Source organism: Aureococcus anophagefferens (genome assembly GCF_000186865.1).
Source record: "Aureococcus anophagefferens unplaced genomic scaffold AURANscaffold_1, whole genome shotgun sequence".
Lineage (NCBI taxonomy): Eukaryota > Pelagophyceae > Pelagomonadales > Pelagomonadaceae > Aureococcus > Aureococcus anophagefferens.
Window position 1 is genome coordinate 1,040,178 of NW_008705561.1, and position 17,404 is coordinate 1,057,581.

At 74.4% G+C, this 17,404-nt stretch overlaps 3 protein-coding genes across 3 annotated transcripts in view; 1 reads left to right on the forward strand and 2 right to left on the reverse strand.

Moving 5' to 3' along the window:
* AURANDRAFT_60580 (hypothetical protein) overlaps positions 1 to 2,112 on the reverse strand; it is a gene marked incomplete at both ends in the record, with an annotated part of 3,283 nt that extends 1,171 nt beyond the window's left edge. The window contains 3 exons of the mRNA XM_009034469.1: positions 74 to 361; positions 565 to 891; positions 1,084 to 2,112. Of these exons, the coding sequence (XP_009032717.1) occupies positions 74 to 361; positions 565 to 891; positions 1,084 to 2,112 (1,644 nt within the window). The remainder of the gene's footprint in view (positions 1 to 73; positions 362 to 564; positions 892 to 1,083) is intronic.
* A 1,072-nt stretch (positions 2,113 to 3,184) lies between these two features.
* On the reverse strand, positions 3,185 to 5,914 carry AURANDRAFT_60581 (hypothetical protein; the record flags this gene model as incomplete). The annotated part of the gene is made up of 3 exons (XM_009034468.1): positions 3,185 to 3,637; positions 4,574 to 5,045; positions 5,256 to 5,914. 3 exons carry the CDS (start codon positions 5,912 to 5,914, stop codon positions 3,185 to 3,187), a joined length of 1,584 nt encoding a protein of 527 aa, XP_009032716.1.
* A 380-nt stretch (positions 5,915 to 6,294) lies between these two features.
* On the forward strand, positions 6,295 to 17,404 carry AURANDRAFT_60582 (hypothetical protein; the record flags this gene model as incomplete). The annotated part of the gene is made up of 6 exons (XM_009034036.1): positions 6,295 to 8,783; positions 8,808 to 9,572; positions 9,740 to 11,542; positions 11,798 to 12,880; positions 12,970 to 16,135; positions 16,325 to 17,404. The coding sequence occupies 6 exons, from the start codon at positions 6,295 to 6,297 to the stop codon at positions 17,402 to 17,404; spliced, it is 10,386 nt and encodes a 3,461-aa protein (XP_009032284.1).

Sequence of the window (17,404 nt, forward strand, 5' to 3'; positions counted from 1 at the left end):
GCGCGGCGTTCGCCGTCGTCTGCCGCAGCGTCGCCTGGCTCGGCGCGAGCTCGCGGTGGCACGTCGCGCAGACGCGCAGCGGCTCCCGCGGGTCGAAGCTCGACAGCATCGAGTCCCAGTCCGGCGGGTAGACCGCCTCGGCGGGGTGGATGAGGCACTTGAACCGGCTGCAGTGGTCGCAGAAGATCATGCCGCAGCGCCGGCAGTGGTGGCGCCAGGTGCCGCTGTCGAAGGCCTTGGTGCACCCCATGCACCGGCCCGTCTCGCCGTCGTCCATCCACCGCGGGGCGCCCATGGCGGCCGCCGCGGCTGGGAACCGGCCGCCGAGCGTGCCAGACGCGGATGGCGTCGCGTCGCAAAACTTGGAGCAAAATGATTTTCCAGTGCGTCAACGAGGGCCACGTTGGCTCCATCTCGACCTCAATGAAGCCCGTGATGAGGTCGAACGCCTTAACGAACGCCCGAGTGGAGCCATTACGGCAGCGTCACGCCCGGCCGCCAGGGCGAGCGGGTCCAGGCGCCGTCGGCGACGAAGCCCGCGGCGTCGCCGGGCGCGGCGCGGACCGGCCGCGAGAAGAGGTGCGGGATGGAGCTCGTCGGCTTCGCGTCCGCGCCGCGGGTCTCCGAGGCGCCGAACTGGACCTCGACGAGGGGCCCCTCGCGCAGGAGGTCGCCGACGACGGCCGGGAGCGCGGCGCCGTCGAGCGCCTTCTCGAGGCGGAACCGCTTCCGGTACGCGTCGACGACGAATTTGAAGTGGCTCGCGAGGCAGTCCGGGCAGAGGAAGAGGTCGTGGACGACGCGCGCGCGGAGCGCGAGGCCCCGGGCCCGGTTGGGGTCCGCGAGGAGCGCCGCCGCGGTCTCGGCCGCGGACGCCGCGTCGACGACGACCTGCGTGGAACTCGAATCTTCAACCCGACTTCAATGTGCGCGTATTGGTCGACACAAGCTCTTCGACTCCGCTTCGAGAACTTGACGAGAGCGATCGATTCGTCCAGCCGAATCGACTTCAATTTGACCGAGCGAGAGAATTGCAAAGTTTGGTCGGGACGTCCCGAACCGGCGGTCGATTTCCGCGCGGACGACGACGTGCGTCGCGCCGTCCTTGAGCGCGGGGTAGTACCACTCGACGTGGGGCGAGTCCCAGAGCAGGACGACGGCGCCCAGCGCCCAGAGCACGTTGAGGTGGCGGCTGTAGGACCCGGAGATGGTCCCCGGCAGGTTCAGCAGGAACTTGTAGTTCGCAAAGTCGGCCATCGGCAGCGCGGCCTTCGAGTGCTTCGCGCGGTCCTCGGCGACCAAAGCGGCCATCGTCGCCGTGTAGGGCAGGCCGTCGCAGGGGAATCGCGCCGCGTCGCGCGCGGCGCAGGGCTTGCCGTCGAGGCACGCGCACGCGAAGGCGTCCGGTTTCTCGCGCGCGAGCGCGAGCGCGGACCAGCGCGCGTGGTTGCCCCCGTCGCGGTGGCACTTGTCCTGGGCCAGGATCTGGCCCCGCCAGAAGACCCGGGACGACCGGTCCTTCCAGGGCTTCGCGACGGCGGCCTGTTTCAGCTTCTCGGCCTCCTTGGCCCACTTGCCGACCTCGTTGAAGACGTACATGTTCGGGATCAGCACGCCGCACATGCCGTGGCCGTGGTACTTGGCGATGACGAACTCCGGGTCCGGCGCCGGGCCCGGCGCGGCGACGCAGCCGCTCGACGCGTTGGCCGACGACGACGGGTACGGGTGCCGGTCGCCGAACGCGAAGCGGTCGAGAAGGTAGGCCACGTTCGGCACGTTCGACATCTGCGTCACGGACCAGACGAACTGGAGGTGCCGGTTGTTCTTGTCGATCTTGGCGAAGGCCGGGGAGACGAGGACGCGGCCGTCGACGACGACGACGAGGTCCTCGCGCCGCTCCGCGCGGCCGAGCCGTCGCACGAACGCCTTCGCGTCCGCGGCCCCGGCGATGACGTGGGGGTAGCGCGTGAGGCTCCGCTTCACCTCGGCGCGCACGGCGTGTTTCAACGCGTCGCGCTTCTCCGCCGGCACCTCGGCGTTGAGCTCGGCCTCGAGCTCCCAGTTTGGCGTCGCTGCCGAGGCGACGGCGACGAGGAGCAGCGGCAGGCGCATCCTTGTGTTTTGTCTTTTGCGGAGCTAGAGATTGTGATTATGGGGCGCGTTGACACGAGGGGCGACGCCTAGGGCGAGTCTCGATGGTCTTGCTGCAAAACAGAGCAAAAACAGTGATTGTTTCGTCTCGTGCGACACGGCGACATGTCGCGCGCGTTGTAGCGCATTTTAAAGGGAAGGCGGGTAGCATGCGTTGGCGGTGGCTTTTGTGCGCTACGGCGGCGGCTGTTCGCCAGCCGTGTCCATTAAACATCACGCAGACCTGCGAGTGCCCCGACGGCGTCGTCGATATCCTGCTCGACTGCGTGAATATGCCGACCTGGGACGAAGGGTTTTGCATGCTCTCGGGCTCGGCCGAGGCGTGCCCGTTGACCTGCGGGTGCGCGCCCGTGACGGACCACTTCGTCGGCGAGGGCGCGGACGCGCACGGGTGCGTCTCCAGCGCGGGATACTCGTGGTGCGAGCCATCGCGCGCGTGCGTCCGCGCCTGGGAGACGCCCTGCGGCGACGTCGAGGCCCTGCCGCCGGACCACGTCCCGGGCGACGGCGACGAGGACGCGCACGGGTGCCACGGGGACGCGGGCTATTCCTGGTGCGAAACTTCCCGGTCGTGCGTCGACGCGCCCTGCGTCGCGCCGAAGCCCGCGCCGCCGCCGAAGAGCTCCGCCTGGCGCCCATTCTCGACCAGCTCGCGCATCTCGCTGCGGTTCTGGGGCGCGGTCGCCGCCGTCTTTTGCGGCGTCCTCGCGTGCTGCTGCGGCGTCCTCGTCTACCGCCGCCCGCGGCCGCGGCCGCGCCTCAAGTTCGTCGAGGAGCTCGGCGAGGACGTGGCGCTGACGCCCTGGCGGGGCGACACGGACGACGATGACGCCGAGTGGAACGACCACTGGCGGGGCGTGCTCGAGCGCGCGGAGCACGAGGCCTCCGGCCGCGCCGAGCAGGAGCTTCCCGACACCCCCGATCGCCACGACATCGACGCCGAGATCGAGCTCGCCGAAATCGACGTCGTCTAATTTCTCCGGCTCACGCGCTAGCCTCTTCGTCCGCGCGAGAGCGGCCGCCCCGGGCGTCGTCACGCGGTCTTCGGCCGCGGCGCGGCGGCCGCGCGCGAGAGCAGGAGCAGCGCGACGACGATCTCCACGGCGGCGCCGGCGGCGACGACCTCGCGGACGACGTCCTCCTTGTACGCGACGGCGAGCGCGGCGCCGACGTAGAGCTTCGCGGCCGCGGCCGTGCGGTCGCCGACGCCGCCGGCGACGATGCCGCCGGCGACGACGGCCTGCAGGCCCCAGAAGAGGCAGCCCCACATGCGCGCGATGTTGCAGGCCGCCTGGCACTCCTCCGCCGGCGGCACGACGATGTACTTCGCCATCGGCGATCCGCGGTTGATCATGGAGATCTTGTACACGTTCGCCGGGCCCAGCGCGAGCCACGGCGCCGTGAGGACGAAGATGAGCGCGTCGCGCAGGCCCATGGCTGCGACGGTCGCGAGCGCGGCGGCTTGGCAGCGCTGCGGCGCGCGGGGCTGCGGGCGTGGAGCGGCAGCAGCAACGCTGCGGATAGATCTCGCGCGGCGTCGAGCGGCGGTTTTGCGAGGTCGCAGCTCGGCGTCGAGCGGGGCGTTGTTGCGATCTGCGGCAGAGCTGCAGTGGCAGAGCGGCAGAGCGCGGGAGAGTCGGCTGGCTGCCCGCGCTCGAGCGCTCGCCGAAAATTTCATTATCTCCACAGCTGATCGATCACGCTCTCGAGCTCGCGAGAGGCGCCAGATCCGCACCCCTTGTCGCCGACCATGCGAGCGCTCGTCGTCGCCGTTGCGGCTTTGGTGGCAGCCGCCGAGGCGCCCGACGTTATCCCCCGGGGGACGCCGCATCGGCCGCCGAAAACGCACGACGACGATGCGGCCGGCCAGCGCCGCGCCTCGGGCGTGTGGCCGTGGAGCGGGTCGCATGCGTCTGATGACGACGACGACGACGACGACGACGCGGACGACGACGACGACGACGACGACGACCCCTACGACGACGACGACTACGCCGACGACGACGAATGGGATCCGGCGGACGACGACGACTGGCGGACCGCGCTCGCGCACCTGTCGCGGACGCAGAAATTCCTGATCGCGTGGGGGTCGCTCGCGGGCGTCGGGTTCGGCGTGGGCTGCTTCTACCTGCTCATCGCCGCGCGCTGCTGCGACTCGTTCGTGTACCGCGCGCGCGGCTACCGGCGGGCCGGCGGGCGCGTCGGCTTCGACGGCGAGTTCGAGGCCTTCGACGAGGACGGCGACGAGTACCCGGGCGCCCTCGAGGACGACGACGGCCTCGAGATGATGACGGCCAAGCGCGCGTAGACCTTCGGGGCGAAGTCGCGCCAGACGGGCGCGAGCCAAGCCGGCGATCATCGCGCGACCTAACCGTGGTTAGAGGTCGCTCCGCGCGCTCTCGTCGCCGTGGAGGTCGACGACGGCTTCGTCGGGCCGCCAGTTGTGGAGGCGCCAGGCCGTCGTCGGCGCGAGCGCGTCGCCGGCGACGGCGCGGACGAACATGAGCTCGTCGCGGCCGACGGCCTTGAGCATGGCCCGGACCATCGTGTAGGACTCGTGCTGGTACGTCTCCGCGAGCGTGAGCGCGTCGCCGAACTTGACCTCGAGGAGCGTCCCGCGCCAGGACTTGAGGCCGTCGCGGAGGAAGGCGCGCCGCCCGTCGGCGCCGTCGAGGACCTTCTGGAACCCAAAGTGCGCCGCGAAGCTCCGGAGCGCGAGCTGGACGAAGCGGAGCGTGCACGTCGCGCAGAGCAGGCTCTTGTGGACCTGGAGCGCGTGGTGCCGGAGGGTCGAGACCTTGGCGTCCTCGGCCCGGAGGTCGTCGACCTTGGCCCTGGCATTTTTCGCCGTCACGGCGACGTGCGTGACGCCGTCCTGGAGCGCCGGGTAGTACCTGCGCGGAACTCGAATCTTCAACCCGACTTCAATGTGCGCGTCATCGAATGTGTCGACACAAGCGCTTCGGCTGTGCTTCGAGACCTCGACGAGAGCCATCGATTCGTCCAAAATCAGCCGAATCGACGTCGATGTGACCGAGCTCGAGAATGTCAAAGTTTCGTCGGGACGTCCCGAACCGGCGGTCGATTTCCGCGCCGGGGAGTACCACTCGACGACGGGCGCGTCCGCGAGCAGCACGACCGCGCCCTGCATCCAGTAGCTCGCGAGGGACCGCGCGGGCGGCGCGCTCAGCAGGTACTTGTAGTCGCGGAGCTCGCCCGCCGCGTCGCCGCCCGATTGCGCCGCCGGGAGTTTGTCGAAGGCGCCCGGCGGCGCCGCGATGTCGCCCCGCGCGCACGCGTCGAGCGCCGCGCGCGGGAACGCGCACGCGCCCTCGCAGTCGAACAGGAAGGGCGGCCCGAGCGCGAGCAGCGGCGCGCGGAGCGCGTCGGCGACGCAGTCGCCGCGGTCCGGCGCCGCCGTCCAGTTCGCCGTCGCGCCGCCGCGCCAGAGCGCCGCGTCCCTCCGGCCCGCCCACTTCCGCGCGGCCGCGGCCGCGGCCGCGTGGGCCGCCCGCACCTCCCAGTCGTCGCCCTTGCGCTTCGTGCTCGTGAGGGGCGGCGGCGGCGGCGAGAAGGCCGCGTGCGGCGCGAGCACGCCGCAGGAGCCGTAGCCCCGCCGCTTGTAGACGACGAGCTCCGGCGCGCGCGCGCGGCAGTCGCCGCCGCCCGCGCCGTCGTCGGCGTGGAGCGCGAAGCGGTAGGCGACGTCGGGGACGCCGGCGTCGAGCCGCGTCGCCCCGGCGACGACCCGGAGGTGGCGCATGCCGTCCTCCGCGCCGGGCCCCTCGAGGAACGCCTCGTCGACGAAGACGCGGTTGTCGAGCACGGCGACGACGGCGTCGAGCCGCTCCGCCGTCTTCGCCAGGAGCTTCGCCGCGGCCTTGGGCGACGAGATGGCCTTGTCGGCGTAGGCGTGGAGGCTCGCCTTGAGCGTCGCGCGGATGGCCGGGCCCCACTCCTGCGACACCTTGCTCTGATCGCCGTGCTTCTTGAGCTTGAGCTCCGGCGTCCAGCTCGCCGACGCGCAGGCCAGGAGGCCGAACAGGAATCGACTCATCGCGCTTGGAGATGTCGCGGTCACGCGAGCCATCGCTGACCACTCCCAAAAATCTCCACTCGACGAGTCGAGCGATGGCGCCTCCCATGCGCGTCATTCTCGCCCTCTGGGCCTCCCTCGTCGCCGCCAAGGAACTCAAGGGCCGGCGCGTGTCCACCTGCGCCAGCGTGGCCAAACGGTGCCTCGCGCGCTGCGAGCTCGAGGGCGCCGAGTACCTGACCCGCCACTCCGACGGCTACTCCCACAAGCAGCTCGGGCGGTGCCTCGACTTCTGCGAGGAGAACATGTGCCCGGGGCGGGTCGAACCGACGTCCTGGGCCGCGCCCGACGCGACGAAACCGAAGCTGGACCCCGCGGAGACGACGTACGCGCCGCGGGCCGTCGGCGCGGGCCGCGCGCTCGTCGCCGTGCCCCGCGGCGGCGGCGCCGTCGTCCTCTCGTGGCGCCGCCTCGCGCGCGACGGGCCCAGCCCGTCCTACGAGGTGCGCCGGCGGACGCGGGGCGGCGCCTTCGAGGTCCTCGCGACGGTCCCGACGACGTACTTCGCGGACGCGGCGGACCCGAAGAAGGCCTACGACTACGTCGTCGCCGCGACGGCCGGCGCGCTCGCGGGCGCGCCGTCGCGCCGGGCGCGCGTCGCCGCGGGCGCCAAAGCGCGGGCCTACGTCGAGCTCGCGCCGAGCGACGCCGCCATGAACGCGACGGGCCGGCCGAAGATCCCCGTCGTGAGCAACGCGCTCTTCGCGGACGTCGACGGCGACGGCGAGGTCGAGGCCGTCGTCTGGCACCAGACGGGCTCCGACGCCGACGGCAGCAAGCGCTACGGCATCAGCGCCGTCTGGCTCGACGGCTCCGGCCTCGTCAGGGCCTACGACAACGACCTCGGGCATCCCGTACAAGCCGCGACGGACAAGGGCTGGGTGAACGTCGAGAGCCCCAAGGGCGTCGCCCTCAAGCAGGCGCCCGGCGGCGAGACGAGCCTCTGGAGCCGGCCGCGGGCCGCGGGCGACGTCGACGGCGACGGCCGCGAGGAGATCTGGACCGTCGCGCGGAACGACCGCGGCGCGTGCGAGTACGTGCTCCTCAAGGACGAGTCCACGAAGAAGCATCCGAAGCGCCACCTCGCCAAGGTCGCGTCCGTGCCGTCGCCCTACCCGCTCTGCGACGGCGCGGACAACTCGCGCCACGACGCCTTCGTCGCCGCGCTCGACGGCGACGCGAGCCGCGTGTCTCTGGGCGTGATGGGCGGCCGCCACGAGCCGTGGCGCGCCTTCGTCTTCGACTTCCGCGACGGCAAGCTCGCGCCGCGCTGGGACGCCGGCGGCGGCACGGCGACGGAGCGCGGCGGGACCGCGGCGATGGCCAACGGCCAGACGAGCCACAACGTCGCCGTCGTCGACGTCGACTGCGACGGCCGCGACGAGATTCTCGCGGGCGCGACGGTCCTCGACGACGACGGGTCCGTGCTCTGGGACGCGAACGCCTGGTTCGGCGCGTCGGCCCACGTCGACGGCCAGGTCGTCGACGACATCGACCCGGCGAGCCCCGGCGCCGAGGTGCTGCTCTTCTCCGAGACCGGCCCGGAGTGGGGGCTCTACCGCGCGGCGGACGGCTTCCCGCTCGTGGAGCGCGCGGGGCCCGAGTTCCACCTCCAGTGGAACCTGGCCGTGAACGTGTCCGGCGGCCCGGGGCTGGACGTCGTCGGCACCTTCGGGGGCCACTTCGTCACCGGCGGCTTCGCCTACGACGTCGCCCGGCGGAAGACGAAGGCGTACCCGTTCGGCGCGTGGCCCCGCGAGGCCCACAACTGGTACCCCATCGACTGGGATGTGGGCCACGAGACGGCCTTCTTCGGCTACCACACGCCGGCGCGGCGCCGCCGCGCGGCGGCCGTCTCCGCCGCGGACGAGCAGCGGCCCCGCGTCTTCGGCCGCGGCGGGAAGCTCCTCGCGGAGATCAACGGCGACGGCGACGGCGTCGTCCTGCGCGCCGTGAGCAACGCCGTCGACGTCGTCGGCGACCACCGCGAGGAGGTCGTCGTGCAGATGGTCGACGGCAGCGTCCGCGCGTACCTCAACGTCGACCCGCTCGCGACGCCGCCGGAGCCGACGAAGCTCGAGGACCCCCACTACCGCCGCTTCCTCGCCCACGGCGCCTACCCGAGCCACGTCGCCGCCCTCGGCGTCGGCACGTGCGACAACCTGAAGCCGTCGCCGGCGACGACGGACCGCGCCTACGACGCGCGCGACTCGCCGGACGTCCGCGCGGACCTCGACGCCGCGCGGTCCGCCGCGGCCGCGGCCGCGGGCGCCGCGCGGGCGACGCACGAGGCGCGGGCGCGGTCCTTCGCCCGCGAGCTCCAGCTCGTCGAGCTCCAGGAGCAGCTCCGGCGGGACATCGCCGCGGCCGACGGCGAAAAGCCCGGGCCGGAGACGCCGCGCCGCGGCGACCGCGCGCAGCCCCTCGTGCACACCTGCGGCCAGGGCCGCTTCGGCTTCTGCTTCCCCGAGGACTCCGTCATCGGCGGCCTCATCCGCGACGAGGACCGCCGCCACAACAGGACCTCGGGCCGCGGGTCCTAGGGGCCGCCGCGCGGTAGGAACTTAGGGAGAGGCTTCAAGGTCGCAGCACCCTTGACCCTTCCGATCCTGGACAACGCGGCGGGCGTGAAGAGCAATGGCCGCGCTCTCCCAGGGCTGCCCCCAGTGATGGAGGGCGTCGCGACGCGGCGCGCGACGCTGGCGGCGAGCCGCGCGACGGCGCCGCTGCCCAAGTTCCGCGGGCCGGAGCAGCTGCCGCCGCGGCTCCCGGGCTTCTCCGGTGCGGCGGCGGCGCCGGCGCCGGCGCCCGCCGACGACGACGACGCGCTGCTGCCCGGGGAGGCGTCGGTCCTCGACGGCGGCGTCGACGACGACGACGACGACGACGACGCCCTGCTGCCCGGCGACGCGCCGGAGCCGCGGGGCGAGCCGCTCATCGGGCTGCCCCTCGACGTCGTGCTCCGCGCGCTCCTCGCGAACAACGCGTCCGCGGCGCTGGCGCTGCGCGCGGCGTCGTCGGCCTGGCGCTACCGCGTCAACTTCCTGAGCCCGCGCCTGCGGCCGGCGCTCGGCGGCGACCTCGAGCGGAGCCTGGAGAGCCTGCGGCGCGCGACGGAGACGCTGCCGACGGCCAAGGCGCTCCGCTTCAGCGAGCGGCGGCCCGGGTCCTGGACGTCCGGCGCCCTCGGGGCCCTGCGCCTGCTCCTGCGGCCCTGGGCGCGGCGCCGCGGGCCCGAGGACTGGCGGGGCCTCCTCGCGGCCGCGCGGGGCTGCGCGGCGTCGACGCGCGCGTGCCTCACAGGGCAGCAAAAGGGTGATTCAACGTCGCTTCAACGTGAGTGTTCCGCGCGCGCGCGTTTCGGAAACAGCACCCACGCTTCGAGAGCGCTCCGAGAGATGATCGCTCGTCCAAAAATCAGCCGAAACGAGCGGAAAACGACCGAGATCGGAGCCTTTGAAGTTGGGAATTTCGCACCCTTTTGCTGCCCAGGTGCCTCAACGTGCTCCTGGCAATCGACGTCGACGACGCGCGCGCCGTCGCGGCGCGGGCCGACGACTTCGACGCGGCCCACGCGCTCCTCGCCGACGAGCTCGAGGCGGACCGGGGCATCGCGGCCGCGCGGCGCGGCGTCCGGGAGCGACGCGCGCGACGAGGCGCCCGAGGCGATGTTTGGACGAGCCGGTGGCTCTCGGAGAGCGTCGCGTCGAACCTCGTCCCATGTCAGGCGCGGTGCTACGCCATGGACCGGTCGTTCGCGGCGTCGGCGGTCCGCGTCTGGGCGGCGGCGGCGCTCGCGCTGCGCCGGTCCCTGGACGTGGAGGCCTGCGGCCGCCTGCGGAACCACGCCATCCTCGACGCGCTCGTCGTGCTCCACAGCCGGCACGAGGGCATCCTGCCGTCGCCGCGGCGCGTGCGCCGCGCGCCGCCGCTCCGCGCGTACCTCGAGAGCTCGCGGCGCGGCGTGCTGGGCCAGCGGTGCCCGGCGCCGCCCGAGGACCTGACGGCGCTCGACCCGCTGGTGCCGCGATATGACCTCGCCGACGGCGAGCACCGCGACGACGAGTCGGCCTACGAGAGCAGCTACGCGGGGAGCGACGCCGGCTTCGGGCCGGGCCCGGCGGGGCCGGGGCTCTTCGACGACTCGCACACGATCTGCACGCCCGGCGGCGTCTCCGCGGGCGGCGAGTCCTTCTCCCTGGGGCGGGGCGAGTACGTCACCGCGCCGCTCCGGTCGACGACGGCGGCGGGCGCGGACCGCTTCGTCGCCGCGCACGTGTCGCTGGACGCGCCCGACGGCTTCGGGTCCACGGTGCGGTCCCTGGGCTCTTTGACGGCCGCGAATTCGACCTGGGCCAGCGGCTCGCACCGGCGGTGCGTCCTCGACCGCCCCGCGACGACGTCGAGCCTGAGCCGGCTCAGCGGCGGCAAATTCGAGAACCCGACGGTGGACTCCATCTACGACTCGGCGCACCACGCCTACCGCACGTACCGGTCCATGCGCATGGACGGGCGGGCGGCCTTCGACCTGTGCCTCAAGGAGCGCCTCGCGTTCGTCGGCGACCACGGGAACCCCGCGCGCCAGTCGTTCGACGTCGCCGAGTCCGCGGAGAAGGCGCGGCTGCCCTCCGTGCTGCACCTGCCGGAGCCCGCGAGCCACGAGCTGCCCGCGCCGCCGGGCCACCGGCCGTCGACGATCAAGCGCATGGGCGCGGCCATCGACCGCGTCTGGCCCGAGGCGCCGCCGCCCGAGTTCCCCGCGGAGCGCGGCCTCGTCGAGGCCGACGCGCCCCTCTACCGCAAGCCCCTGTCCACCGTGCGCGTGCTCCACCCCTGCCCCTTCGGCTGCCCGGCGCTCCTCGAGCTCCGGCACAAGCCGCGCCACTGCGAGCGCGACTGCCCCCGGAGGCCCGTCCGCTGCCGGTCCTGCAGCGCGACGCTCCGCGCCGAGGAGCTCGCGGACCACGCGGAGCGCACGTGCCCGGGCTGGGCGCGGACCTGGCGCCAGAAGGCGCTCATGACGCGGCTCAAACAGCAGGCGCACCTCGTCGCCGACGTCATGGCGCTCGCGCGCCACGACGAGCCGCTCCGCTGCGCGCCCGTGCCGGCGCCCGTCGCCACGGCCGGCGCGCCCGCGCCCGCGCCCGGGCGCGCGCGCCGCGGCGGCGAGCGGTCCGCCCCCTTCCAGGAGCCGCCGTCGTCCGACGACGGCACGCCGCGCGCGCTCTTCGGAACCGCGGGCAGGCCCCAGCTCCCGGCCGTCGTCGGCGGCGCGCCCGCGCCCGCGCCGCGAGGGTAAGGGGCGGGAGGGGTGCGCGGCGTGCGGACGGGGACCGGGGGAAGCCCCGGCGCCGGAGGCCTCGCCACCGCGTGCGGCGGGCGGCGGCGCGCGCCGGTGCCGGCTTTGGCGAACGACAAGTCGCGCGAGACGTCGAGCGTCCTTGCAAGCCTTGCAAGTCGTCCAAACAGATCCTAAACGTGCTCGACGAGGCGCTCGTCGGCTCGGCCTGCGTCGCCGCGCTCACGACAGATCCTAAACATGCTCGTCAGGGCGCTCATCGTTCTCGGCTCGGCCTGCGTCGCCGCGGACGACGCCTACGCGGCCCCCGACGCCCCGACCGTCGAGTTCTCGCCCGTGGTGCCGTCGCGGGTCTCGCCCTCGAACCCCTTCACGCTCGAGGCGCTCGTCCGCACGGGCGGCGCCGCGGCGACAATCGAGTGGTCCGCGGACGTCGACGACGCGGCCCTGCTCACGCGCCGGCGCGCCGTCGTCGACGCCGGCTATGTCTACCTCAAGCTCCGCGCCGGCGTCCTCGCGCCGGACGCGAATTACATCTTCACGCTCACGGCATCGACGCCGTCGGGCGAGTCCGCCGCGTCCGTCGCCGTCGCGACGAACGCGCCGCCGGCCGGCGGCTCCTTCGACGTCTCGCCGCGCGCGGGCGCCGCGCTCGACGACTTCCGGTTCTCGCTCGAGGGCTGGGCCGACGACGACCCGCCCCTCGTCTACGCCTTCGCGCACGTCGGCCGCCGCGGCGTCCGCGTGCCGCTCGTGTCGAACGCGACGGCCGCCTCGTACGCGGCGACGCTCCCGCGCGGCCTCCGCCGCGGCGTCGGCGCCGTCACCGACGGCCTCGGCGCCGCGGCCGTCGCCGACGTCGAACGCCTCGCCGTGGCCGCCGCCGCGCCGGCGACGGTCGCGGACCTCGAAGCCGCCGTCGACGCCGCCGTCGCCGACGCCGTCGCCGCCGGAGCGTGGGGGCGCGCCATCGCGGTCGTCAACGCGGCCCACGAGGAGGCCGTCGCCCGCGGCGCGGCGTCCGACGACGACGTCCGGGCGCTGCGCGAGGGCCTCGTCGCCCACCTGCTGTTCATCGCGGAGCACGAGCAGCCGCTCAAGATCTTCGAGGTCAATCGCCAGGCAGCGTGCGTCGCGGTTTTGACGGAGGACGCCGACCAGCTCGGCGACGGCAGCCAGGCCTCGGCGCTCACGGTCGTGAGCCTCGTGTCCGAGTGGAGCGCCCGCAAGGGCGTCGTAAGCGGCACGGCTCCCGGCATCTTCGACGCGCTCGCGGCGCTGCTCGGCGCGGGCGCGCTCGAAACGGAGAGCGGCGATATCTGCGCGGACCGCGGGTTCCCGGCGGCGTCCCGTGGCCGCGACGATTTTCGAGAGATCTTGGGTGGAAAAACAACGAGGAAATCGTCACCGTCGTCCTTGGTAGGTTCCCGGGCGCCAAGGTCACGCGCTGCGCGTCGGAGGAGTTCGCGTTCGCTTCGGCGATCGACGACCTCGGCGTCGCGCTCGCCAAGGATCTCGTGCCCGGCGAGGAGCCGGCGGCCGTCGCGTCGCCGGGCGCCGCGCTGCGCGTGGCGCGCGTCGAGACCGCGGACGCCGTCGACGTCGACTTCGCCGCGTCCGACGAGCCGGGGGCGTCGTCCGCGCGCCTGCCGGCGGCCTGGGCCGACGGCGCGACGCTCGTCGACGTCGCCGTCGCCGAGCTCGACGCGAACTCGCGCCCGACGCTGCCGGCGCGCGTCGACACGCGCGTCGTGCGGGTGACGACCGCGCGGTTCCCCGACGCCGCGGTCCCCGGCGCCGCGCGCCGGCTCCGGGGCGGCCGCGCGCCGACGCTCGTCGTCACCGTCCGGCGGTCCGCGCCGCTCGAGTCCTGGGACTACGAGCTCGAGGTCGACTGCTCGGCGCCCGACGCGGCCGCCGCCTGCCGGGGCGCGACGGCGGCGGAGACGCGGGCCCGGGCCTGCGCGCTCGCCGGCGACGCGGGCGCGGCGATCGTGCGCTGCTCGTCGGCGACGACGGAGACGTGCCTGCGGTACGTGAACGGCGCGGCGGACTGGGACGCGGAGGCGTGCGCCGCGACGGCGTCGACGGCGGACGCGACGGCGTGCGAGTGCCCGGCGATCGACGGCGGCGCGGACTACGCGGCGACGACGAACCAGGAAGCGCAGCTGGCCTACGTCCGCCGGTCGTTCGCCGATCCCCTCGACAAGAAGCTCGCGACGAGCTCGATTCCCCTCGTCAAACTGTTCGCGGGCTTCGCGGGCTTCTGGCTGCTCGTCCTCGTCTGGGGCGTTTGGGCGGACCGGCGCGCCGCCGCCGCGGCGGCGCGCGAGGCCGGCGCGAAGCGGAGCGCGAGCCAACGGCGCGTGGACGCGCTCGCGGCGGCGATCGGCGGGCTCGGCGGCGCCGCGGAGGACGCGTACAAGGAGAAGAGCCGCCAAGCGCACGTGCTCGGACTCCGCGCGTCGCTGCCCGTGGCGGTCGCCAAGGGGCCCGTGGGCCGCGAGCGCGCCGGGGGCTTGCCTTTGCTGAGCCTCGCGATCGAGAGCGTGAAGCTCCGGCACCCCTGGTTGAGCGTCTTCTACGTCTACGACGCGCGCCGGAGCCGCGCGGCCCGCGCGGCGCTCGCGCTCCTGGACACCCTCGGCATCATCTTCTTCACGGCGATCGTCTACTGGTTCCAGAACCCGAGCGGCCTCTGCGAGGCGCAGGACGACGAGTCGTCCTGCGAAAACGTCCGGAGCTCCGCGGCCTTCGGCGCGGAAAAGATGTGCGCGTGGGACCCGGACTACGACGACGCCTGCCACTTCCGCGAGCCAAACGACACCAAGGCCTTCTTGCTCGACCTCGAGGAGGCCTTCTTCTGCGTGCTCCTCGTGCTCCCCTTCATCCAGCTCGTCGACTACGTCTCGGAGCGCTACCTCTTCGCGCCGCTCGCGGGCCAAGGCAGCGCGCGCGACGACCGGGCCGCGCGCGACGCCCGGGCCGCGAAGGACGCGGGCCGGCGCCTCTTCGACAACCTGGGCGTCGACGCGGCGCCGGCCGGGGACGCGGCGTCGAACGCCGCGCTCGCGCTCGACCGGGCGTGCTTCCTCGTCCTCGCGCAGCGGCGCGAGATCGAGGACGCGCTCGGCGACGCGACGACCGGCGACGACGCCGCGGCGCTGCGCCGGCTGCTCGCCGCGCACGGCGCCTTCTGGTCCGTCGACCGCGGCGCCGCGTTCCCGCGCCGCGTCCGCGCGCGCCTCGAGGCCCAGCTCGCGGCCGCGGCGCGCTGGGGCGGCGGCCTCGGCGACGCGGACGCGGCCGCGCGCCACGTCGCGCTCGCCCGGCTCCAGTACGCGGGCGCGCTCCGCCACCCCGTCGAGTCGGCGCTGTTCACGGCCCAGGGCCGCCACGGCTTCGCCGCGGGCGACGGCTTCGGCGACCTGCACCGGGCCCCGGCGGCGCCGGCGCCGCGCGCGGCCAAGGTCGCCGTCGCCGTCGCGCTCGGCCTCGTCGGCCTCGGCATGCTCGTCGTCCTCGCCTTCTTCTCGCGCGCGACGGGCCGGGCCGAGATGCGCCTCTGGGTCGTCTGGGTGTTGCGCGTCGTCGCGACCGTCGCACTCGTCGTGCTCCCGGCGCACGTCGTCTTCCTGGAGATGGCGCCGCGGCTCCTCGAGGCGCGCGTCGCGCACGTCGGGGACCCGTTCCTCGTGCCCCGCCTCGACTACAGGCACGAGCTCCGCGTCGCGGCCGTCGACCTCGCGGACGCGGACGCCGTCGCCGCGGTCCTCGGCGCGGACGTGCTGCCCCGGCGCGTCGCGCGCAAGACGCGGGCGCGCCGCGCCTCGCTCCCCGTCGCCCGCGCGGGGGGCGCGGCGGCCGCGCCGCCCCGGAGGGCCGCCTCGCTCCCCGCCGAGGCGCCGCCGTCGGTCGCGTCCGTCGCGGCGTCGCTGCCGGCGCTCCGGGCCGAGGCGGACCGCGACGCCGGCGGCGACCGCCGCGACCCCGGCGTCGACGACGCGACGGCGCGGCGCCGCGCGAACCGCGCGCACCGCGAGGTGGCCGGCTGGAGCCGCGGCCGCGTCGAGGACGTCGCGCGGGAGATGGCCTGGGCGCCGCCCCGGGCCGTGAAGCTGCCCCTCTTCGTCCTGGGCCTCTTCCTGGCGATGCACACGGAGCTCCAGGTCGTCGTCTTCGAGGAGTTCGTGAACATCCTCTGGCTCTGCGTCGGCCTCGCCTTCGCGGGCCTCGTCCGCCGCGCGCGCGCGTCGCCCGCGGCCGTCGGCGCCGTCGCCGCGGGGGCCGCGGCCCTCGTCGCGGCGTTCGCGTACGCGCTCTGCTGCCGCGCGCGCCGCCGCCGGAGCCTCCCCGCCGCCGTGGCGCTGTCGTCGTCGGACACGCGCCACGGGTCCTTCCGGGGGCTCGAGGGCGTCGGAGCCGAAGCCGGAGAAGCCGAAGCCGGCGACGGCGGCCCGGATCGCGACCGCGGCGAGGACGACGACGAGCGCGCGCCGCCGCCGTTCCTCGCATCCCTGCCGGAGCGGCTCACGGGCAGCGTCCGGAAGCTCCTCGGCCGGCAGCGCACGGGCACGCGGCGCGGGAGCGTCCGGGACCTCGTCTCCCGCTACAGCTCAGACTGACGCGAGCCGACCCGCGCGGGTAGGTGGCCTTGGATCGGGAAGGGGTGTAGGGCGTGCGGAAGGGGATCGGGGCAAGTCCGTGGGCACGCGTGTGAGGCTTGCACTGCAACTTGAAGAGCTTGCCGCAGCGCCTACACAATGTTGCGAGCGGAGAGCGCCATGCCGGCCGTCGTCACGCCCGCGAAGGCGCCGCGGACGGCGCCGCGGGCCGAGGCGCCGGGCGACGGCGGCCTCGCGGCGGACGGCTTCGTCGTCCTGCCCGTCTTCGGCGCCGCGGCGGCGGCGGACTGGCGGGCGCGGCTCGTCGCGGCGCTCAAGGCGTCGCCGGAGCTCGACGCGGGCGTCGCGCGGTCGCCGGGCGTCCCGGCGCTCGTCGGCGGCGGCTTCGGCGCGCTGGGCCACGCGTCGTCGTTCCACAACGGCGTCGTCCGCGCGCTCCGGCGGGTGATCCATCCCGTCGGCGCGCGCGCGCTCGCGCCGCTGCGCCGCGGGCGGCGCCTCGAGCAGCTCCTGGACCGCGCCATGCTCCGCGCGCCGGGCCGCGCGGCGGCGGCCGAGTCGTGGCACCGCGACGTCGCGGTGTCGGCGGCCGCGGGCGACGACGTCTTCGGCGGCTGGCTCAACCTCGACGCCGTCGCGAGCGAGTTCGTCTGCTGCCCGGGCACGCACGGCGACGACGCGGCGGGTGCCGCGGGCTTCTCGCCGCTCGGCGACGCCAAGGCCTGGGCCGCGCGGAGCGCGACGGTCGCGGTGCCGCCGGGCCACCTCCTCGTCTTCTTCGAAACCATCGCGCACCGCGTCGCGAGCCGCAAGGCGCCGCCCGCCGGCGTCGTGCGCCTCTTCGCGGGCTGGCGCCTCACGGCGTCGGACGCGCCGCTCATGGGCGCCGGCGCGCTCGCGTCGGTGCTGGCGGACCAGGCCGTGCCGCAGTTGAAGTCGGGCCAGACGCCCGCGCTGTACCCCGTCCTGTACTGGACGAACCACCGGCGCCTGCTGCCGCCCCTCGCGATGCACTTCCGCGAGGAGCTCCGCGTCGTCCGCACGCTCAAGCGCAAGCGCGGCGACGACCGGCCCGAGGAGCGCGTCGTCTGCCCGCCGCGCCACGCGGCGAGCCTCCGCGCCTGCGGCCTCCCGCTCTACCCGGCCTACGACGACGACGAGATCGCGCTGCTGACGCCCCAGCCCCCGGATGACGACGACGTCGTGGCGGTCGTGACCCAGGACGCGGAGTAG